The sequence below is a fragment of the Narcine bancroftii genome, chromosome 2 (assembly GCF_036971445.1).
Source record: "Narcine bancroftii isolate sNarBan1 chromosome 2, sNarBan1.hap1, whole genome shotgun sequence".
Classification (NCBI taxonomy): domain Eukaryota; kingdom Metazoa; phylum Chordata; class Chondrichthyes; order Torpediniformes; family Narcinidae; genus Narcine; species Narcine bancroftii.
The window spans coordinates 210,883,145-210,907,649 of record NC_091470.1 but is presented as its reverse complement, the minus strand read 5'-3'; the positions used below and the strand labels follow the sequence as shown (position 1 = coordinate 210,907,649).

The 24,505-nt window shown below is 43.2% G+C and overlaps 1 protein-coding gene across 2 annotated transcripts in view; it reads right to left on the bottom strand.

Annotated features, from left to right (window-relative positions):
* Window positions 1-426: 426 nt before the first annotated feature.
* Window positions 427-24,505, bottom strand: part of LOC138755053 (cytosolic non-specific dipeptidase-like) — a 50,888-nt gene continuing 26,809 nt past the window's right edge. For both annotated transcript variants that reach the window (XM_069920240.1, XM_069920241.1), the window contains 4 exons: window positions 12,330-12,494; window positions 9,034-9,175; window positions 2,199-2,346; window positions 427-904 (listed from right to left, as the gene is read on the bottom strand). In XM_069920240.1, coding sequence (XP_069776341.1) covers window positions 838-904; window positions 2,199-2,346; window positions 9,034-9,175; window positions 12,330-12,494 — 522 coding nt within the window. In that variant the 3' untranslated portion in view covers window positions 427-837. The remainder of the gene's footprint in view (window positions 905-2,198; window positions 2,347-9,033; window positions 9,176-12,329; window positions 12,495-24,505) is intronic.

Genomic DNA, 24,505 nt, shown 5'->3' with positions numbered 1-24,505 from the left:
CTTTCTCCCTGCTCTCCTTCCCCCATCCTTTTTATTCCAGTGCCTGCCTGTTTCTGCTTATTCCTGACGAAAGTCCCAGCCCTGAAATTTGGCTACTTCCTGTGGATGACGCTGCCTGAACTGTTGAGTTTCTCCAGCTTGTTTGTGTGTTGCCCACGAACCCAGCCTCTGCAGACTTTCTTGTTTAACTGTCTTTTTTGAACTATCAGTAGTTAGCCAGGCAGCAACCTTATTTTAAATAAAACCTGGCACTGTGGGCAATTGCCATGGGAAATAGAAAGATTGGCATGCTCATAATATTCCTCCCAGGCAAGTCTAGCCTGAAGTGGTGACTTCCCTCTGTCAAAGAATATTTTTACATTCAGGTGGTTTCATTGTACCTCTGATGAGAGGTTGAAAAAATTTATTGATTTTAATTAACACAAGTTTAATCAATTAATTAAAACATTTATTGAATTCAATTACATTTTTATTGAACCACAGGTTTAGGAGGGGGCATTTAGTCAGCCTGTCTGATAGAGTCACCCAATCAGCCCCACCATCCTTCTCCAGTCATTCTAATTTTTACCTTTGAAGTAATGTGGAATCCTGTTGTGGAAAATAGTGCAGGGGTCTCCAGGCCATTGAAGCAAACTTTAGCACCAAATATTCACAGGATTGGCTGTGTGGTTTATGTTCACAGCTCAGATTACAATCATGATTAAAGCTAATATCTTTAGCATTTACATTTTCATTGCACAATAATCAATAAACTTTCCCCCTGCTCCTTCTCTATGAAGTAGGAAATTGTGCTGGTTTGCAGAGCATCTCAGCCAATCTGTCAATCCTGAATGGTTGTCACTTCAAGGAAGAAATTTCATGGAAGTAAGCGCACACCACCTTGATTCCCTCGATGTAGTTGGTGCTGTGGGAAGAAGAAGAAGATGGTTTAAAAAGCTCTCTTCATTCCTCAGGCGTTCACTCATTTACTGCTCCTACGACTCAGTCACTATACTTTCCCTGCACCTGCACCCTTCCCTGTGTGGAAACAGGCCATTAGGCCCAACACCTCACCTTCCCTCCTCCCTCGAGTCCTTAAAATGCACCTCTTTCCTGAACACTCATGTTGCCAAACATCCATTGTTGATTATCCCTCAACCAATTGCTTAAAGGTTTTCTTTTACATTTAAGACTAAGCTACACAAATGCAAATTGTTTTGTCAAACTTGTAAAAAATAATGGTTGAAGTCAGGTTAAAACATCTGAAATGCCTGAGTAAAATGACAGATGATTCAAATTCACACTATTGGAAATTACATTAGATTAAAAAAAAACATGAAATAGATTGCAATGTGATAGTTGGAGGGTCTTTGGACACTTACAGTTTCACTGCCTGGGAGAAGGGGACAGTGAAGTGAAATGCTTGGCCTTGTCTCCATCTGGCCACTGCCAAGACCAAAATGGTCCCAGCAGTTTTAAATTCTTTACAAAATATACCCACAGGACATTCACTTATGCTCCAATTTCTTCTTGCCATCTTTGAATTTTATCAACCTGCATAAAAACTGTGTTTGAGAGGGATTAAACACAGCCGACCACCTTAGGAAAAAAAAAGCTCATTTTATTGAGCATATTTTTAAACTTCACATTGGATGTTTTAATAACTAAAATACTCTTGAGGAGATAAGCATTCAGATAAGGGATTGAAACTACGATTCTCTCAATGCCCACCCTATGCTTTACAGCTGGAACTAGCACTGCGGTAAAACCCCCAGTATCCAGCATTTATGGGGATTGGTAGATGCTGGATAAGTGAATTTGCCAGTTGCTTGAGATTGTGTGCTTGGTGGACTGACCACTAATGGGTGCCAATTTTAAACTTTTGTACTTTTTACCTATTTGTTTTCAGCGATTCTTTTGCTGGTTGTTTGAATTCCTGACATCAGGGATTTTACTGCCTATCAATATAGTGATGAAATAATGACATTTCAATACAAGGATAAGCATTCAGCCCAACTGTTCTGTGCTGGTATTGATGCTCAACCAACGACCATCCAAATCCCAGCAAAAACCCTTCAAAACAAATACATGAGATCCATCCATTACCTCTCCACAAATTAATCTGTTCCCTTAAAAATCCATTGATGTGACCCAATTCAAGGATGTGGCAGTGTGCTTAATTGTTAAAGACCTTGCTCCACCAACACATTTTCTCTTACCGGTTGATCTTCTCGTTCTGGGAGTGAGCTCCATCATCTGCTGCTCCTATCGGCAGCAACATTACACTTTTCCCTGTTGCTTCCTGGAATGTCAAGGCAATTGGAATACTGCCACCTTCCCTGGTCATATCTGGTTCCACACCGAACACTAGAAAAATATGGTCAGCATATCGCACGTTTAAAACACTCAAATCAAGCAGATTTCAAATCCACAACACCATACTCCCACTTACCACCCTGATATGAGATGGTCTTTCGTGGACATCTTTGCATCATTGATCAACCTGTGCAACTTCGATGAACTGAGAAACACAAAAGCTGCAGATATTGGAACCTTGGAGCAGGCAAAGAATTGTTGGGAAGAACTCATCAAGTTAGATCATGGTTAGATATGGTCAATAGATTTTACCACTTCCACCTGCTCTCTGACCTGCTGAGGTCTTCCAGCAACTCTTTGTGATAGTACAGATTCTATCACCAATGTGTACATATGTACAGATGGTAGTGTAGGATGACTGTGATTGGCTGAGAGTGTAGCCACACCTACTGGCAGGTCTTAACGGATTGCTCCTAGCCAGACCAGGTCATTCTGGACTGGTCGACCTACTTGTGATATGCTCCAGTCTTTTAGTTAATAAAAGCCTTGGTTTGGATCAACAAGTTTTTGGTTCTTTCGACGCGATCTACACTCTTTGCTTACACCTTTGATAACTTGTTTGTGACTGGTTACTACAATCATCTTCATTAGATAATAAACAATTTGTCATTTCCTTATAACCTCACCTGGAATTTCCGATGAAAGGACTGACCCGAAATATCGACTGACCATTTCCACATTGATCATGTGGATGGCCAGGGGCTTGTTACCAGGGCTGAAATGGTTAAAACCACGGGGTTACATTAAAAATGATAAGGTGCTTGGCAGTAAGTAGGGGGGGATGCAAGGGGCAAGTTCTTCACACAGAGAAAGGTGAGGGCAGGCAATGTGTCACCAGCAACAGTGGTTTACGTAGTTGGGAAATTCTAGGCAGTAGGTTATTACTTGGACATAAGGGTCTGTACTGGGCTGTAGGTTTCCATGTTCAATGAAGTCTTCTTAAAAGCTTTGAAAATTGATTGGTTGATGGCTAGTAAGTACTATATATTACTTCGCTAATGTAATGGACACAAAGCAAATGCAAGAAAAAGTTTGTAGACACAATAAATGTCTGTATTATTACCTCTTCCCTATCAACTCCGAAAAGGGAATCAATGTTTGATCAGAGATGGAATAGTTTTGTATGGAATCATAGAAAACAGCTGTTGTTAGAACGTATAAGATCCAAGAGTGACCGTAGGGTCACTGAAGGTCCATTTAAAAAGGATGGAACATTTAAGAGTTCAGTTAGCTTCCTTTCAAAAGATCTGCAAATACAGTAACACAATATAGATTTTTAAAAATTGTCATTCACTTGTCAGGGTACAGTCTTTATGTCGTGGTTGTGCAGTGGAGGGAAAATCTAGGTGTCAGCTACTGTTAAGGAATCACTCTCATGGAACAAATAAGCTGGATTTTCTCTCTCAGGGCAATGAGACTGAAACTTTACCTCCAAAGGCAGCAGAAGGTGACATGGTTAGCCTAGTGGTTAGCGCAATGCCTTTGCAGCGTCTGCGACCGGGACCAGGCTAGGATTCGTGTCCCTTGCTGTTTGTAAGGAGTTCTCCCCATGTCTGCATGGGTTTTCCCCGGGGGCTCCGGTTTCCTTGCTCTGTTCTAAATGTACCGGGGACGTAGGTTAATGGGGTGTAAATTGGGGGCACGGACTCTGGGCCAAAATGTCTTGTTTCACGGCTATATGTCTAAATAAGCTTAAGACAGAGATTGGCAGATTATTGATAAGGAAGGGGGTGAAAGGTGATGAGGGTTTCAGGTTCCAAATCAGATCAGCTGCAATCAGAGAGAATGGCCCAGGTCTGAAGAATGGAGTGTCGAAACTTGCCCTCTTGGTTTCTCCATCTGTACTGACTAGTGATCCACATAGCTGGAGCAGAAACAGTGGAACATTTTAACTGATTTTGTAGGCAATAACCACATATGCATTTCAACACAACGGTTTATTCATGACAATATTCATTAAATGCATTAAGATTAGAAGACATAGGAGCAGAAATAGCCAATTCAGCCCATCAAGTCTGTCCCACCATTCAAGTGTGAGCTGATCCATTTTCCCACACAGCTCCACTGACCGGGCTTCTCCTCATAACCTTTGATGGCCTGGCTAATCAAGAACCTATTACTCTCTGCCTTAAATGCATCCAATGACCCAGCCTCCACAACCACCTGTGGGAACAAATTCCACAAATTTACCACCCTCTGACTGAAGAAATTCCTTGGCATCTCTGTTCTAAGCAGATGCCCTTCAATCACTGAAGTTGTGCCCTCTTGTCCTGAACTAGCATGAGAAACAACCTTTCTACATTAATATTGTCAATCAAAGATTACATCATTTAGATTGCAGCTCTTCTCACAGTTGAACCTTCTCCTTCTTCCCCAGGGAAAAATTACACATAAAGCTTATACTGTAGCGGCTACTACAAAAAATCTACTAAAGAAATACAAACCCCCCCGCCAAAGTAGTCAACTCAAGACTGAATTATTCAGGGTTTACAGGCTTCTTTTATAAACTGTGTGTCCTGGGCTCCATGCGACAAGGTGGGACGTCACTATCAGATTGCTGTTGATCTACGGGACCGGCAGGTTTAAATCTAGCCTTGTAAGTGTCCTGCACTTTCCAGCCGGAGACTCAACAGATCAACTTGCTGTTCCTCACCACTCAGTATCCCTTGCATGCAATCTGTTAGGTGAGTAGGCAGACGTCCGCATTAGGGTTCCGCACGCCCGCAGAACCGTGCCGGCGCCAGTTTGCATTGCCGCATTGTGCACCCGCTTGGCCCGCTACACAGCCACTACATCATATGCAGCACCCGAATTATGGTTCTGCACGCTCGCAGAACCATGCTGGCGACAGTTCGCGTTGCTGCTCTGGCCCACTACACGGCCACTACATCACCCCCCCCTCCCCCCCACCAGAAGTGTCGCCGGAAATTAAGACACCAGTTGCGTGTGCCTTAGGAGGATGCCCACGCCATCTGGGCTGGGGGCAATGAATGGGTGCAGTGGGATCCACATGGGCAGGCTTGAGTCTCTCTACACTAAACAGCTGTGAATGTTCCCCAATGTCCAAAGTAAACAGAACCCCATCCCTCTTAATCACACAGAAAGGGTCCTCATATGGTCTTTGTAACGGAGCTCCTGGGACCTGACTACGTACAAAAACAAAATTAGCAATCTGGAGCGGTGGGAGCACGTGTTGTTTAGGGGTTTCATGCCAGTTGGTAGGAACAGGTTTCCTGCTAGTGATACCACGTCGAAGCTGCTGAAGGACGTCCAGGTCAGAGTTGGTTGTGAAATGAATGTCGCCTGGAACTGTAATGACTGAACCATAAACCATCTCTGCAGATGATGCAGACAAATCCTCTTTTGGGGCTGTGCGAATTCCCAGTAGAACCTATGGCAACTCATTGTCCCAATTGGGACCGATGAGTTGGGCCTTAAGCGCGGAATTCAGTTGTCGGTGGAAACATTCCACGAAGACACATCACAAAGAAGGGTTGGGCTGCCCTGTTGTGGCATCACCCATTGTATGTCCAGGTTAGTAATGGCCGTACTGTATGCCTAAACATCAGGGTCTATGGCCTGTGCACTGGCCAATTCAGAAATATCGATTCCACCATACAGTCAGTTTGGACATCATATCTGCGACAAAATTGTCTTTTCCTGAAACATGCCGCACATCCGTCATGAATTCTGAAATGTATAAATGATGCTGGTGGCTTGCCGACCATGGATCTGTTATTTTGCTGAGGGAAAAAATGAGTGGCTTATGATCCATAAATACAGTGAAATGGTGACCTTCCAAAATGTATCGAAAGTGCCGTGTGGCTAGATACAATGCCAACAGTTCCCAATCAAATGTACTATATTTAATTTCTGCTGGCCTTAAATGCCTGCTGAACAAAGCGAGGGGTTGATAATGGCCATTGATGTACTGTTCAAGAACCACACCCACGGCCGTACTCGAGGCGTCAGTGCTAAGTCCCATGGTAGCCTCAGGGTTGGGATGGGCGAGCATTGCTGCTTTGGCCAATACTTCTTTGGCAGTTGTAAATACAGCCTCCGCCTCTGATGTCCAGGTAACATCCCTGTACTTGGTGGAAACTATCTGAAACAGTGATCAAAGAATGTCAGCAGCTGCAGGAATAAACCAGTGATAAAAGTTTATCATGCCAAGAAATTTCTGCAGTCCCTTAAATGTGGTAGGTTTGGAAAAATCACAGACTGTGTCTACCTTGCTGGATAAGGGAAATATATTGTCAGTCATGATCTTGTGCCCTAGGAAGTCAATGGTGGATCTGCCAAATTGACATTTGCCAGGATTGATGGTAAGACCGAATTCCTCTAGCCGTTGGAAAAGAAGGCGCAAATGCAGGTGGTGACCTTGCTCAGTTTGACTGACTATGAGGATGTCATCCAAGTAAATGTAGGCAAACTCCAAATCCCTGCCTAAAGTGTCCATCAGCCACTGGAAGGTTTGAGCGGCATTTTTCAATCCAACCGGCATCCTGAGGAAATCAAACAGCCTGAAAGAGGTAATAATTGCTGTTTTAGGATTAATATCCTTATGGATAGGAATCTGATGATATTCCTTGACCAGATCAACCTTGGGAAAAAAGCAGCAATGTTGTAGATGGGCAGCGAAACCCTGTATATGAGGAATCTGGTACCTGTCAGGTGTAGTAACATTGTTAAGCCTATGGTAATTGCCGCAGGGTCTCTATCCACCTGTCTTCTTGGGTACGCTGTGCAAAGGGGATGCCCGAGGACTGTTGGAGCATTGAATGATACCCAACTCTTCCATTGCCGTAAACTTCGCCTTTGCCTGCAGCAGTTTATCAGGGGTAAGACGACAAGCCCTGGCATGAATCAGTGAACCTGAAGTGTCTATGTAATGAGACACTCCATGGGCTGTTTTTGAGGCATGAAATTAGGACTTTGAATACGGGAAAATTCGTTGAGCAGGGCAGCATAGGAATCCTTGTGCAGCATATGTATCCTGAGCTGGGAAACTCTCCCTTTGTTGCATGCCAATGGATATGTCTGAAAGGTGGTGGCATGAACCAATTTCCTCTGTTTCATGTCTACTAGTAAGTCATGGGATCGTAAAAAGTCCACACACAAAATGGCCTGAGCAACAGAAGCTAAGACGCAATTCCAATGGAATTCGGTCTCTTCTATTCCAATTGTGATCTGTCTCATGCCAAAGCTGGGAATGGTAGTTCCATTCACCACTTGAAGAGCCAGGTGTTGTTGTTTATGCATCCTTTCAAAATAGGTCAGCAGGAGTAAATTAAACTCACCACCTGTGTCTACAAGAAACTTGCGCTTATCCGCGTCATCTTGAAGATACAATAGGCCCATATTTGCGCCAGCTGCCAAGGCCATTACTGGCAGCTGGCTCTTTCATTTCCCGCCTTTTTCCTGTAATGGGTACATGGCTGGACGCATTTATGGGCATTTTTCCCCCAACAGCAATAGTAAAAACACGACTCCTGACTTACGTCAGCATGTTCCTCCTTCTTTGATTGGTCTGCAAATACAGGAGGCTCGTAGGATGCAGGAGATGTATCTGTTGCCAAAACAGGCTGTATTTGAGTAGACATTTGTGTAGGAGTATGATAGAGCCTGTCAGCCTCCCGCGCTATTTCATGGGGTCGGCGGAAATCCATGTTAGCAATGGATATGGCGACGCGAGCTGGGAGCTTTGATAGGAAAAGGGTTTCAAAAAGCAGGCCATCCGCCAATGCCAGCATCTCATTCATTAGGTCCGATGGAATCCTGTCACTCAGGCCTTGCATGTTCAATAGCTGCATCCCGTGCTCATGTCTTGTCAATTCCAGTGTATCCAGAAGAAACTGGTGGAACCTGGTGTGTGGTTTTCTGCTAGAGGATTGGCAATAAATTTGCTTGCTCAAGTTGCGGTAGCAGCATCCAATGCACCTACGGCATGCCAGAACTTTGTGTCCTCCGCCGTTATGCCCCGAAGGCGAAACTGGGTTTCAGCCTGAATAAGCCAAACCCGAGGTTGATGTGTCCAGAAAGAAAACTGCGTCAATTATAATGGTAGACTCAGACTTTGGCCGAATCTTGCAGTCGGGGTCTCCAATTGTAAGTAATACAAACACACGCTATAGTAGTCAACTCAAGACTGATTTATTCAGGGTTTACAGGCTTCTTTTATATACTGTGTGTCCCAGGCTCCACGCGACAAGGTGGGACGTCACTATGAGATTGCTGTTAATCCATGGGACTGGCAGGTTTAAATCTAGTCTTGTAAGTGTCCCATGCCTTCTGGCAGGAGACTCAACAGCTTAACGTGCCATTCCTCGGAACTCAGTATCCCTCGCATGTGGTCCGTTAGGTGAGTAGGCAGATGTCCTCATTAGGGTTCCCCTCTCCCGCAGAACTGTGCTGGCGACAGTTCGTATTGCTGCTCTGTGAACCCGCTCAGCCCACGACATGACTGCTATATCATATGCAGCACCTGTATTATGGTTTTGCATGCCCGCCAAACCACACTGGCGACAGTTCGTGTTGCCGCACTGTGCGCCCGCTCGGCCCATTACACGGCCGCTACAATACAACCATAATTATAGCATGTGATCCTTGAGCAAGTATTTGTATTTATGGTGCATGAAACACTAGAACAAGTATCCCAATGAGTTTCCTTCCACCAACCTGTTTTCATTGCATTCCTGCCAGCTTTGTAGTGGGGGTGGTTGAAGTCAGATAGCCATGCCTTAGCACCATGGTTCATGTTCACCTTCAATGTGTTGGGGCTTCCATACTCTTTAAAAACCTTTTGGATATAATCCACAACCTATAAAGATCAAACAAAGAAATAAAGGCATGAGCCAGCAAAATAGGATCTCATGGACACAAACGATTCACAATCCATTTGTGATTTACTGTCCAGGATACAGATTCCACTTTGTTACTCAGTCTGAGATTCAACAAATGGTGGGGTAAGACCTAACACTGTAATAACATCGTTCCAAAATACATTTCCAAGTGTAATTCATCATTATGCAACAAAAATGGATTTTGGGACCTCCCAAATGTGTGGAAGGAGGTCAAGAAACAGTCTGCACATGCTGGGGTCCAATGCAGTATACAAGAGTGCTGGAGAAACTCAGCAGATCACACAATGTCCAGAGGAAGCACAAGGCAGTCAGGGTCTTGGACCTATCGAAAATCAGGTAGACGCCCAAGTAGGAAGGTGGAAGGAGCAGGAGCTGACACACGCTCAACTTCATCCTTTCCAATGCATTCTGCGATGGAGCGATTTACCCAATTTTTAGTGTTAATCTTTCTGAATTTTAGCAATTGGTGAATTGGCAACTAAATTTGATGTCAATAACTATATTTATAATCGAAAGACGTGAGTGCATTTTGATTCAATTTCATATTACTGTTTTGCATTGTCAGTCACATTAGTATCATGGCAAGAACAGCTGTAACACAATGTAACATGTTTTGGACACATCTGTTTGCTGCAGTGTATTTGCACCATGAAAATAAAAGGAATCCATTCACTGACACCCAGTTTCAGCAGGAGGCCCATTATTCTTTCCCTTTAGAGCTTCCCAGCTCTTTATTCAAGCTGATGGTTTAAAAAGACCTGTTGTGGCCCACAAGCCCACGTTATTCTTTGCCATATTTGGTGTTGACTTTTCTCCCTCCCTTCAAAGATTGTAAACTCCAAAAGCTCTTGTATTCTTGTACAGCAGTTTCTGGTGATACGTTCTTGGAAAGTGCTACTTTAAGTGAAGCAACATTAAGCAAAACTAATTTTATATCAGGGTAAAATACTCATCAACGTTATAACTAAACAGTGTTGAACAAAATGTTATTCAAGGACTTACTGTATCCCCTGAATCTATCTCCCCCTTCAAATTTCATTTATTTCACCCTTCCCCCCCCACCCCCCACCCCAAATGCTTTAAGTTCATTCTCATCAGTCTTTACAGAAATAGGCAGACATTACAGCATTTCTCTGGATCACACAATACAATTCTGACACATAATAATCACATTTATACACCAATTTAAATATGTATAAATATTCTGGAGTCATTTACTTGTTTCATTTCCAGGAGACCCTTCCTGATGGCAGTGGGTCAAAGGTACCATGTGCTGATTGGAAAGGGTCCTCTATCATTCCTTGAGAGCTATTTCAGCAATGCTCCTGGTGAATGTGCTCTATAAAAGGAGACCCCAGTGATCTTCTCTGTCCCTTCTGTTCTTCTCGTCACTGAACCCTATCGATCAATCCTCAGCTTTGATCTGCCATACCCCATTTCAATGAATTTCAAGCTCAAAGTGACACATCCACATGAACATGTTCCTCTGGTAAATTACCCTCTTGATCTAATCATTGCTAACTGCTAATTGATATAGGTTGACTTGACACCACTGTAAACTCCCCTCCTCCTTTCTTTTCTGCACTGCAGTCAACCCCAATGGTGTCAACACCTTTGCCAAGAATGCTAGTGCTGTTGTAGTCTGGTCAACTGATCTCCATCTCACAGAGGTCAGCCGTCAGCTCTCAGAATTCCCTCATACCTCACATGGACCTCAACCCCACCGCAGATCTTCCCTCCACAGCTGATAATATTTTCCTTGTTGAGACATTCTGGCCCTTGGAAATATCTTCCTTCTTTCTGCACTCCAGCTTTACCCTCTACCATTGTTGGCCCACAAGGTTTGAAGAGGAGAATGAGTCCATTTGGCCCATCAAGCCTGCTCTGCCATTTGATTCATGGCTGATGCGATTTTTTCTTCTCAACACATTCTCCTGCCTTCTTCCCATAACTTTTTCCACCATAACTAATAAAGAACCTCTGCTTTTCATTACCGAAAGACGAACTCCATAGCCATCTGTGGTAACCAGTTCCACAGATTCACCACCTGTAGAAATCTTTCCTTTTTTCCATTCTAAAGGGACGTCCTTCAATTCTGAGGCTTTGTGCTCTGGTCCTGGACTCACCCACTTCTGGAAACATCTTCTCCACAACCATTCTATACAGCTCTTCTAGTTAACCAACACTCGTACCATTCACTTCTCACTCTTCCGCCCACCCCTCTCCTCCATGAAAGAACAAAAGAAGGTTCTGTGGGTCCCAGTCTTGCATCCCACCAGCCTCTGCATCCAACAATTCAGCTTTAAAGAGATGCTCTTCTCCCCCTCCACTTCTAGCATTTCACAGGGCCCGATCCCTTCGCAATTCCCCGGACCCCTCTTCCACTTTCATCAACCACCCCACCTCTTGCGGTGCTATTTCTCACAACCACAGGCCATGCAGCACCTATCCTTCTCCCTCTCACCATCCAGCGACCCAAATAGTCTTTAAGTAAAGGCTTTTCTGATCCTTCACCTGGAAACACTATTTGGTAATATAATGTAAAAACATTAAGTAATGTTTTAATGACATTTCATAAGGTCTCTGTGCTGCGTGCAAGGGGTGTCAGGTTTGGATCTTATTCCCTGGATCATAGGGGAGATTTAATAAAGGTATTTAAAATTATGATGTGTTTAGGTAGAGTAGATGCAAGTAAGCTTTTCCCACTGAGGTAAGGAGAAATAAAAACAATGCACATGAGTTAAAGATGAAGAGGAAAAGTTTAAAGGAAATATGAGGGGGAAGCTGTGGTGGTGAATGTGGGCTCAAAGTTAACAATAAAAAAGAATGTGGACAGGTACATGGATAGGAGGGGTACAGAGGGCTACGGATGGTGCAGGTCAGTGGGACTACTAGGGAGAATAATAGTTCGGCACAGACTAGAAGGGTTGAAGGGCCTCTTTCTGTACTGTAATGTTCTATGGTCAGAAGATTAGGTGAAATCAACAAGGTCAAGTACAGTTCTGTGGGGTTGTAGAGAATGTGGGGTGGGTGAACAAATATGTCAAAGTCCAAGGTGGTTGGACAAGTATAAAAGCAGTGTCTGATGCCTTTCTGGACAACGGTAAGTACCTGCTTCTGCACCACCTCTGGGTTCATGTTGGGCACCAGTCGAATGGAAAACTTTCCAATCACTTTCCTTGGAATGACTGTTTTACATCCTGTACCAGAAAAAGCCCCCTCAATTCCGTGCAAGGACAAAGATGGGTATCTCCATCTGTGCATCAGGATCTGTTCCTGGAAGCAAAACAAAATGAAAAATAAATCAATGATTTAACACAGTCCAGCTTCCTAAAGTAAACACAATGCAAAACAGGCCACCCTGGAGATCGCCAACAAAGGCGATTTAGAGAGCAGAAATATTTTGTGGTCTTTCACCATGTAGTAGTCGGATGACAGACCACTCGGTTCACAGAAACACATCAAGTGCTAACAGCAAATTCTGGTGTCAGAATTCACATAAAAACTGAAGGGGAGCAGAGGAGGGGGGAAGAGAGAGAGGGAAGGGGAGGGGGGAGTGAGAGGAAGAGAGAGGGTAAGGAAGGGAGAGAGGGGAAGAAAGAGAGAGGGAGAGTGTAACAGAGTTCTGTGTTGTGTATTGGCCTATGTGTTGTGTGGTTTTAAGTTAAAAAGTGTCAGAGTGGGAGACGGACTGAGCATGTGCAGAAAATTATCAAAAAATTTCTGGACGGACAATAAACCCCCACTGCGTGGTGCGGTGGAATGGAAGGAGGCCTAGAGCATGAGTCATGGTCTGGAGGACAGTTTAGAATGTTGGGATTTCAAAAAGGGATGAACATTCCAAAGGCAGCCAGAAGGATCCAGACCAAGCCCATGGTTCCTCTCTCTGCAATCAACACAAGACAACTTCGAATTTTGTGCTCTCTCTCTCTCTCTCTCTCTCTCTCTCTCTCTCTCTCAAAGATTTTTTGGCTTCAGTTTTCCAAACGAACTGAATTTTGCTTCAGTTGAGATTGAAGTTTTGTGAGTCTTGTGTGTTTTGTGTCTAAGTTTTTCTGTGGGCTGGTTGGAAATATAACTTAGACTTTAATTACATATGTTATATTTAGGCTGGGGAATTTATTAGTTTTACATTGTTATAGAAATTTGCATAGTAACCAGTGGGCATTATTACAAAAGGGGGGATTTTTAATTAAAGTTTGAAGGTGAATTTTTGTTAATAAAGTAATTGTTCATCTTTACCCCTGTGTGATTGCTGTTTTGATCTTGTAACATAATTTGGGGGTATAGTCCGGGATCAAACCAATTTGGAAGCTTTAGGGGCGATTGACTTGTGCTTAGTTATCAGTCATCTGAGTTTGTCTCAACCTCCACCTTGAAATTAAAAATAAACGGTGAGAATATAAATCACCAGCAGAAAAACCAGCAACTATGAATATTGTCCAGTTCATAGCTAATCCTTCAGTGGTTAATTTAAAAATGGCGAAAAAGTCAGAACTGATGGTTATAGTTGGCAAGACTTTTTACAGTAAGAACTGGGATGAAAAAGAGGAAATTGCCTGAAAGATTGTTAAGCACTATGTAGGAAAGGGAGTATTTGAAGAAGCTGCATTAGAACGGAGAAAACTTCAGAGGAAGTAAAGTTGGCTTTGAGAAAACTCAAATTAGAGGAAAAAAGAGAGGCAGAAAGGAAAGCCAAATGGGAAGCAGTGAGGCATGCAGAAATGGAGGAAAGGGAGCCACAAGGGAGGAGAGAGCAGCTGCAAGGGAGAAGAGAGAGAAAGAATGGAAACATGAGCTTGAACTAGCTGAATTGAGGCAGACCCTAACCCAAGGAGAGGGAGAAGCCCAAAACCCACATGCTGGTCAGGAGGAGAGGTTTCTGGTCAGTAGATAAGTGAGGTTAGTTCCTCCATTTGAGGAGGCTGAAATAGACCAGTATTTTCAGCATTTTGAGAAAGTAGCTATAAATTTAAAATGGCCATCAGACCAGTGGTCACTCCTACTACAAAGTGTTCTTAAACAGAAAGCCCAACAGATGTATTTGTGTCTCACGGTACAACAAGCAGCTGATTACGACTTTGTAAAGCAGGCTATACTCCAATCTTATGAACAAGTTCTACAGTCTTATAGACAAAAGTTCAGGAGTTTTAAAAAAGCAGCAATCCAATCTTACCTGGATTTTGTTTATAGGAAGGTTGTGTGTTTTGATCGGTGGTGTGCCGCAATGAAAGTCGAAAATAACTTTGATTTATTGAGGAAAATCATTCTGATTGAGGAGATTAAAAATTGTGTTCCTGACAACATTCAAGTGTACTTGGAAGAGAAAAAATAAAAACTTGGCAAGAATTGGCTAAATTCGCAGAGGAATATACTTTAACCCACAAGCCTAAGTGGACACCAGGGAAAATCTTTCAAAGGAATACTGCTGATAATCCAAGTAGAGTAGAAAGAAAATCTAGAGTTGAGGTTAAAGGAAGAGAGGAAGAGAAATGGGTAAAGAAATTTTTTTCGAGTGTTATATGTGTGAAAATCATAGGGTAGTGATCATGGGAGATTTTAACTACCCACACATTGATTGGGATACCCATACGGTTAGAGGGCTGGATGGGCTGGAGTTCGTTAAATGTGTTCAGGATTGTTTTCTTAATCAGTTAGTAGAAGAACCGACTCGGGATGGTGTAATACTGGATCTCCTGTTAGGGAACGAGCTAGGTCAGGTAGCGGACATTAATGTTGGAGAACCAATTGGGTCTAGTGATCATAATTCTGTTAGTTTTAGGGTAGTTTTAAGGAAGAGCAAGGAGAGGCCTAAAGTTGAGGTTCTGGATTGGAAAAGAGCAAATTTCGTAGGAATAAGAAGGGATTTGGGAAGTATTGAGTGGGACAGGATATTTTCAGGTAAGGATGTTAATGAAAAATGGAGGATATTCAAAAAAGAAATTTTGAGGGTACAGAGTAGTTATGTCCCAGTCTGGATCAAAGTAAAGGCTGGAAGTCATAGGGAGGCTTGGATTTCGAGGAATATTGGAAATTTGGTTAGGAGAAAAAGGGAGGTGTACAAGAGGTATAAAGAGGAGGGAGCTGAGAAGTTGAAGGAGGACTACAAGGAGTGTAGAAGGAATCTTAAGAAAGAAATTAGAAAGGCCAAAAAAAGGCATGAAGAGGCTTTGGCTGACAGAGTAGAAATAAATCCAAAGGGTTTCTATAAGTACATTAAAAGTAAAAGATTAGTGAGAGATAAAATTGGACCCCTTGTAGATAGCGAGGGTAGGCTGAGTGAGAAGTCTGAGGAAATGGGGGAAATTTTGAATGATTTCTTTGCCTCGGTATTCACTAGGGAAAAAAATGTTGAACCAGTTGAAGTAAAGAAAAATAGTGGGGAGGTCATGAAGCATATAAGGATAACCGAGGAGGTAGTGATGGCTGTGTTAAAAAAAGATAAAGGTGGATAAATCTCCCGGACCGGACAAAATATTCCCTAGGACACTCAGGGAGGCTAGTGGACAGTTAGTGGGGCCATTAACAGAGATATTTAGGATGTCACTGGCCACGGGGGTGGTACCAAAGGATTGGAGGGTGGCGCATGTGGTTCCTCTGTTTAAGAAAGGGTCCAAATGCAAACCTGGGAATTATAGGCCTGTAAGTCTGACGTCTGTGGTGGGCAAGTTGATTGAAAGTGTTCTGAGGGATGCTATTTACAAATTTTTGGAGGTACAAGGATTGATAGGGAGTAATCAGCATGGTTTTGTCAGGGGTAGATCATGCTTGACAAACCTGATTGAGTTCTTCGAGAGGGTTACAAAAAAGGTTGATGAAGGGAAAGCTGTGGATGTTGTCTATTGGACTTTAGTAAAGCTTTTGACAAAGTTCCCCACAGGAGGTTAGGAAAAAAGGTGGAGGCATTAGGTATAAATAAGGAGGTAGTGAAATGGATTCAGCAGTGGTTGGATGGAAGGTGTCAGAGAGTAGTGGTAGAAAATTGTTTGTCCAATTGGAGGCCGGTGACTAGTGGAATTCCTTAGGGTTCGGTCCTGGGTCCACTATTATTTGTTATATATATTAACGATCTGGATGTAGGGGTAGAGAATTGGATAAGCAAGTTTGCGGATGACACAAAGATTGGTGATGTTGTGGTTCAGTGGGGTAGATTACCGTAGATTAAAAGGTGATTTAGGAAGGCTGGAGGTGTGGGCTGAGAAATGGCTGATGGAAGTTAATACAGAGAAATGTGAGGTGCTGCATTTTGGAAAGGCAAATTTAAATAGGTCATATACATTGAATGGTAGACAATTAAGGAATGCAGAGCAACAAAGGGATTTAGGAGTGATGGTAAATACTACCCTCAAGGCTGATACTCAGGTAGATGGTGTGGTGAAGAAGGCATTTGGAATGTTGGCCTTCATAAATCGGAGTATTGAATTCAAGAGTAGGGACATTATGATGAAATTGTACAAGGCATTGGTGAGGCCAAATTTGGAGTACTGTGTACAGTTTTGGTCACCAAATTATAGGAGAGATATAAACAAAATAGAGAAAGTGCAGAGAAGATTCACGAGAATGTTGACAGGATTTCAGGGTCTGAGTTACAGGGAAAGGTTGTGCAGACTGGGGCTTTTTGCTCTGGAGCGTAGAAGATTGAAAGGGGACTTGATAGAGGTGTTTAAGATTTTAAAAGGGACAGACAGAGTAAATGTGGAGAGACTTTTTTCAATTAAGAAAGCGGGAGATTCAAACTAGAGGACATGGTTTAAGATTGAAGGGGGAAAATTATAAGGGGAACATGAGGGGAAATTTCTTTTTTTTTTTTTTTTTTTTTTTTTTTTTTTTTTTTTTAATTTTTTTATTTTTCACACCATAAATCACAATAGCCATGATATACACTTTTTCTTTTCCACACATTTACAGTGACTTTTTCTCCCTCCCCCCTCCCTCCTCCCAAGCCACCCCCCCATCCCTCCCCCCTCTCATCCATTTTAGTTATACAATCTAGGTTGCATTAATTCAGTTAGACAATGTTGTCATTCAACAAAAATACACCAGAAATTCTACTGAGTCCATTTTTTTCTTCTCTTCTCCTTCCACCAACTTAGGTAATGTTTGTTCCCGGTAGGTTTTCGCTATTGTATTTAATGTAAGGCTCCCATACTTGTTCGAATATTTCAATATTATTTCTTAAACTATATGTTATTTTTTCTAATGGAATACATTTATTCATTTCTATATACCATTGTTGTATTTTCAAATTATCTTCCAATTTCCAGGTTGACATAATACATTTTTTTGCTACAGCTAGGGCTATCTTAACAAATCTTTTTTGTGCATCCTCCAAGTCAATTCCAAATTCTTTATTTTTTATGTTACTTAGGAGAAAGATCTCTGGATTCTTTGGTATATTGTTTTCTGTTATTTTATTTAATATCTGATTGAGATCATCCCAAAATTTTTCTACTCTCTCACATGTCCAGATTGCATGAATTGTTGTTCCCCTTTCTTTTTTACATCGAAAACATCTATCAGATACTGTTGGGTCCCATTTATTTAACTTTTGCGGTGTAATGTATAGTCTGTGTAACCAATTATATTGTATCATACGCAGCCTCGTATTTATTGTATTTCTCATCGTTCCAGAGCATAACTTCTCCCATGTTTCCTTTTTTATCTTTATATTTAAATCTTGTTCCCATTTTTGTTTAGTTTTACCATTTGTTTCCTCATTTTCCTTTTCTTGCAGTTTACTATACATATTTTTTATAAATCTTTTGATTAACATTGTATCTGTAATCACATATTCAAGGTTACTTCCCTCTGGTAAACTCAAGTTGCTTCCTAATTTATCTTTCAAGTAGGATCTCAGTTGGTAATATGCCAGCGCTGTATCTCCCGTTATATTGTACTTATCTCTCATTTGTTCAAAGGATAAGAATCTACTTCCTGAAAAACAATTTTCTATTCTTTTAATCCCTTTTTTTTCCCATTTTCTAAAGGCAAGGTTGTCTATTGTAAAAGGGAGTAGCTTATTTTGCGTCAATATTAGTTTTGGTATTTGGTAATTTATTTTATTTCTTTCTACATGTATCTTCTTCCATATATTGAGGAGATGGTGTAATACTGGAGAAGTTCTATGTTGTACCAATTTTTCGTCCCATTTATATAATATGTGTTCAGGTATCTTTTCCCCTATTTTATCTAATTCTAGTCTCGTCCAGTCTGGTTTTTCCCTTGTTTGATAAAAATTATATAAACTCAATTACAATCCACTAATGAAAAAACTACAGGACGATTTAGAGCATTGGAAAGAGCTACCACTAACACTGATAGGAAGGATAAACTGTATTAAAATGAACATTTTTCCAAGGATACTATACTTATTTCAGGCATTGCCAATACAACTGACAGAAAAATTCTTCAAAGAGTTAAAGAAAATAATAAGGAGATTTTTATGGAGAGGGGGGAAACCGAGGATAGCACTAGACAAATTAACAGAATGGTATAAACAAGGAGGCTTACAAAAAGGGGAAATTTCTTTACGCAGAGGGTGGTGGGGATGTGGAATGAGCTTCCGGCAGACGTGGTCGAGGCGGGTTCATTGGTTACATTTAAGGAAAGACTGGATCGTTACATGGATAGGAGGGGACTAGAGGGGTATGGACCGGGTGGTGGTCAGTGGGACTAGGAGGGTGGGGATTTGCTACGGCATGGACTAGTAGGGCCGAACACATATACGTTATCTCCCTACAAATTTGTTCCTCTAATTTTCTTGGCCCATTTGGTGGTCTGTAATACACCCCTATTAGCACCCTCATGCCTCCTTCACTCCTCTATTCCACCCAAACAGCCTCACTGGACCATCCCTTCAGACCATCCTGCCACCTCACGGCAGTAATGTCCTCCTTAACAAGCAGAGCAACTCCTCCCCCTTTTTTACCCCCTGATCTATCACATCTAAAACAAATGTATCCTGGAATATTAAGTTGCCAGTCCTGCCCCTCCTGTAGCCAGGTCTCACTAATTGCCTTAATATCATGACCCCAAGTATCTGTCCATGCTCCAAGCTCATCTACCTTGTTCACTATGCTTCTTGCATTAAAATATATGCATTTCAGAGAATGACCCTCACATATATTCTTTCTACCTTTTACCCTAATCTCCATCCTACCTTTGTTATCGTTATTATTCCTATCTAGGTGGCCATGCTCCCTTGACACTGCTCTCACACTCTGTTCCCCAACCCCCTGCCAAACTAGTTTAAACCTTCCCCCACAGCTCTAGCAAATCTGCTTGCCAGCACATTGGTCCCCCTCCATTTTAAGTGGAGTCCGTCCCTTTTGTACAGGTCCGACCTTCCCCAGAAGAGATCCCAATGATCCAGAAATCTTATCCCTTTCCCCCTGCACCATCTCTTTAGCCACACATTCATCCTCCACATCCTTCTATTTCTACCTCACTAGCGCGTGGCACCGGCAGCAATCCAGAGATTACTACCTTGGCGGTCCTGTTTTTTAACTTCCTACCTAATTCCACATAATCCTGTTTCAGGACCTCATCCCCATTTCTAACTAAGTCATTGGTCCCCACATGGACCACGACTTCTGGCTGTTCTCCTTCCCCTTGCAGAATGCTATGAACTCGATCAAAGATATCCCTGACCCTGGCACCAGGGAGACAACATACCAACCTAGACCCCTGATCTCGTCCCACAAACCTTCTCTGTCCCTTTGACTAACGAGTCCCCAACTACAAGTATCCTGTTCTTATCCCTCCTTCCCTTCTGAACCCCAGGGGCAGCCCCTGTGCCAGAGACCTGACCCCCACGACTCGTCCCCAATAGGCTATTCCCCCCAGCAGTATCCAATGCAGAATACATGTTGCTGAGTGGCACTTCCACAGGGGTACTCTGCACAGGCACTCTCCCTCCTTTCCTCACAGTTACCCAATTCCCTGACTCCTGCCTTCTAGGGGTGACTGTCTCCCTGTAACTCTTCTCTATCACTGTCTCTGCTTCCCTTATGATCCTCAGTTCATCCAACTGCAGCTCAAGCTCCCTAACATGGTCACTCATTATATGCAATTGGATGCACCTTTTGCAGGTGTAGTCATCAGAAACAGCTGTGCTGTTAAGGAATGATTTAGCAGAGAGTAAAGTCATACCTGCGGTGAAACTCACAAGTAAGCCATTGGTTTATGAGTCCAAAAAGGATTTGGAAATCTACCCTGAGTGAGTCATTACTCGAGCCATGAATAGAAAAAAGGTAGAGGTCTGTGATGATCCTGTACTTGAGGCAAGCATTGAGGACAAACTAAGGATTCAGCTTTGCTGTTGTCAAGAGAAGAATTAATAGCCAGACAAAAGTATGATCCTGATCATGCTGGGATAAGAGATAAGATTCTGTCTAACCAGAAAATTGAAACTGTGCCAGTAGGTTACTTTGTTCAAGATGGAATAATGATGAGAAAGTGGAGACCATAAGTGATACCTGCTAGTGAAAACTGGGCAGTAGTAAGGCAAGTTGTAATTCCCAAAACTTACAGGAATGAAATATTAAAGTTGGCTCATAGTACACCTTTAGGACATCATCTTGGAGTGAAGAATATGATAGAAAAGATAAGGAAACAGTTTTATTGGTCAAAATTAAGGAAGGATGTTGTTAACTTTTGTAGAACCTGTCACACTTGTCAACTGGTGGGCAAGCCCAAGCAAGGACCATCAGTGGCACTTTTACAACCTATCCCTGCTATCGGGGAGCCCTTCTCGAAAGTGATAGTGGATTGAGTTGGCCCATTGCCAAAAACCAAGGCGGGAAATGAATATTTGTTAACACTCATGTGCACAGCTTCAAGGTTTCCAGAGGCTATTCCCCTGAGAAACATTAAAGCAAAGGCGATTGTGAAGGCTATGCTAAAATTTTTCACACTGTTTGTCCAACCAAATGAAATTCATTCGGACCAAGGGAGTAATTTTATGTCTGGAATATTTCAACAGGTGGTGTATTAATTGGGAGCCTATCAAATTGTGTCATCTGCCTATCATCCTGAAAGCTAAGGGGCTTGTCATGATGTGGAGGTCAGTGATGCTAAGCTTATTAAGCAACATCCTTATCAAGTTAATCAAGAAAAGAGCAGATTGTTGGATCAAGAGGTGGATTATATGCTCAAAAATGACATCATCATAAAATCAAGTTCAAATTGGAGTTCACCCTGTGTTCTGGTGCCTAAACTCAATTAGGTTTTGGTGAGAGTGAAAGGGCTTCTTGAACCAGTTCAATGAACAGCCAATTTACTGGTTAGCCAATGTGAAAAGGGCTATTGCTGATCCATTTCAAATCGTCTCCAATGTGAACAGGCGACCCAGTATGCCGGTCCCATTAATGGCATACTGATGATGTTCATGCATGTGTGGGAGGATCTTAAAGAGGCAGGGAATGGAACGAGAAAAAGCTGAGATCACAGCAGAGAACACTGTTAACTAGCATGTGGAGAGAGTGCAAGATGAGAACAACAGGAACATGTAGGAATGACCACAAACAGTCCTCATGAAATATTTGTGGTATAGAGCAAAAACAATCCTCAGTTACTTTTAGCAGTTCTGATGGTTGGGTGGCCAGATACCATTTTAACACATGTTTCATTGCGGGTGCAACTTTCCCACAATTGTTTGTGTTTTATAACTTTTAACACTTTCCCAGGCTCACTATCTCACTATAAAGTGTATGTATGTGATTGTGAGCATCTATGTGAGTGTGTGAGCATGTGTGAGTGTGTGTCTGTGTGTGGAAGTGTGAGTGTGTGAGTGTGTGAGCGTGTGTGTAGGTGTGTTGTGTGAGTGTGTGTATATATGAGTGTGAGTTTGTGTATGTGAGCGAGAGTGTGAGGGTGTGTGTGAGTGTGAGAATGTGTGTGTGAGTGTGAGTGCGTGAGCATGAGTGTGTGAGAGTGTGCATGTGTGTGAGTGTGTGTGTGTGTAAGCGTGCATGTGAGTGTGTGTATGTGTGAGAGTGTGTGGGTGTGTGAGAGTGTGTGTGAATGTGTGGTGTGTGAGAGTGTGTGTGAGTGTGTGTGTGAGAGTGTGTGTGTGAGTGCGCGAGTGTGTGAGTGTGAGTGTGTGAGTGTGAGCGTGTATGTAGGTGTGTTGTGTGAGTGTGTTTGTATATGAGTGTGAGTTTGTGTATGTGAGTGAGGGTTGAGGGTGTGTGTGAGTGTGAGAGTGTGTGTGAGTGCGTGAGCATGAGTGTGTGAGACTGTGCATGTGTGTGAGCATGTGTGAGTGTGTGTGAGCATGCATGTGTGTGTGTGAGAGTGTGTGTGAGTGTGTGTGAGTGTGTGTGTGTGTTGGTGTGAGTGTGTGTTGGTGTGAGTGTGTGTGAGAGAGAGTGTGAGTGTGTATGTCAGTGTGTTGGTGTGAGTGTGTGTGTGTGAGAGTGCGTGTGTGAGAGTGTGTGTGTGAGAGTGTGTGAGTGTGTGTGTGTAAGAGTGTGTGAGAGAGTGTGTGAGAATGTGTGTGTGAGTGTGTGTGTGAGTGTGTGTGTGAAAGTGTGTGTGAGTGTGTGTGTGAGAGTGTGTGTGTGAGAATCCGTGAGTTTGAGTGTCTGTATGGATATGTGAGTGTGTGTCTGTGAGTATGAGTGTATATGTGTGTGAGAGTGTGTATGAGTGTGAGTGTGTGAGCGTGAGTGTGTGTAGGCGTGTTGTGTGAGAGTGTGTGGGTGTGTAATTGTGAGAGTGTGTGTGAGTGTGTGGGTGTGTGAGACTGTGTGTGTGAGAATATGTGTGTGTGAGTGTGTGTGCGAGTTTGTGTGTGAGTGTGTTGGTGTGAGTGTGAGAGTGTGTGTGAGCGTGAGAGTGTGAGCGTGCATTTGTGTGAGTGTGTGTGAGCGTGCATTAGAGAGTGTGTGTGAAAGTGTGTGGGTGTATGTGTGTGAGAGTGTGTGTGAGAGAGAGTGTGTGGGTATGTGAGTGTGAGAATGAGAGAGTGAATGAGTGTGTGAGTGAGAGTGTGTGTGTGTGAGTGTGTGTGAGTGAGTGTGTGTGTGAGAGTGTGTGTGTGAGTGTGTGTGTGTGAGTGTGTGTTGGTGTGAGAGTGTGTGTGAGTGTGTGTGTGTGTGAGTGTGTGAGTGAGAGTGTGTGTGTGTGAGTGTGTGTGTGAGTGTGTGTGTGAGAGTGTGTGTGTGAGAGTGTGTGTGTGAGTGTGTGTTGGTGTGAGAGTGTGTGTGAGTATGTGTGTGTGAGTGTGTGTGTGAGCGTGTGTGTGAGAGCGTGTGTGTGAGAGCGTGTGTGTGTTGGTGTGAGTGTGAGTGTGTGTGTGTGTGTGTGTGTGTGTGTATGTGTGAGTGTGATACTGGGTTGGTTATGTGAAAGGCCTTGCGAGAACACAGCCTTGTTCTCGCACCAACCCTCTTTTCAATCTTCTTCAGCATGATGCTGAACCAAGCCATGAAAGACCCCAACAATGAAGACGCTGTTTACATCCGGTACCGCACGGATGGCAGTCTCTTCAATCTGAGGCGCCTGCAAGCTCACACCAAGACACAAGAGAAACTTGTCCGTGAACTACTCTTTGCAGATGATGCCGCTTTAGTTGCCCATTCAGAGCCAGCTCTTCAGCGCTTGACGTCCTGCTTTGCGGAAACTGCCAAAATGTTTGGCCTGGAAGTCAGCCTGAAGAAAACTGAGGTCCTCCATCAGCCAGCTCCCCACCATGACTACCAGCCCCCCCACATCTCCATCGGGCACACAAAACTCAAAACGGTCAACCAGTTTACCTATCTCGGCTGCACCATTTCATCAGATGCAAGGATCGACAATGAGATAGACAACAGACTCGCCAAGGCAAATAGCGCCTTTGGAAGACTACACAAAAGAGTCTGGAAAAACAACCAACTGAAAAACCTCACAAAGATAAGCGTATACAGAGCCGTTGTCATACCCACACTCCTGTTCGGCTCCGAATCATGGGTCCTCTACCGGCACCACCTACGGCTCCTAGAACGCTTCCACCAGCGTTGTCTCCGCTCCATCCTCAACATCCATTGGAGCGCTCACACCCCTAACGTCGAGGTACTCGAGATGGCAGAGGTCGACAGCATCGAGTCCACGCTGCTGAAGATCCAGCTGCGCTGGATGGGTCACGTCTCCAGAATGGAGGACCATCGCCTTCCCAAGATCGTATTATATGGCGAGCTCTCCACTGGCCACCGTGACAGAGGTGCACCAAAGAAAAGGTACAAGGACTGCCTAAAGAAATCTCTTGGTGCCTGCCACATTGACCACTGCCAGTGGGCTGATAACGC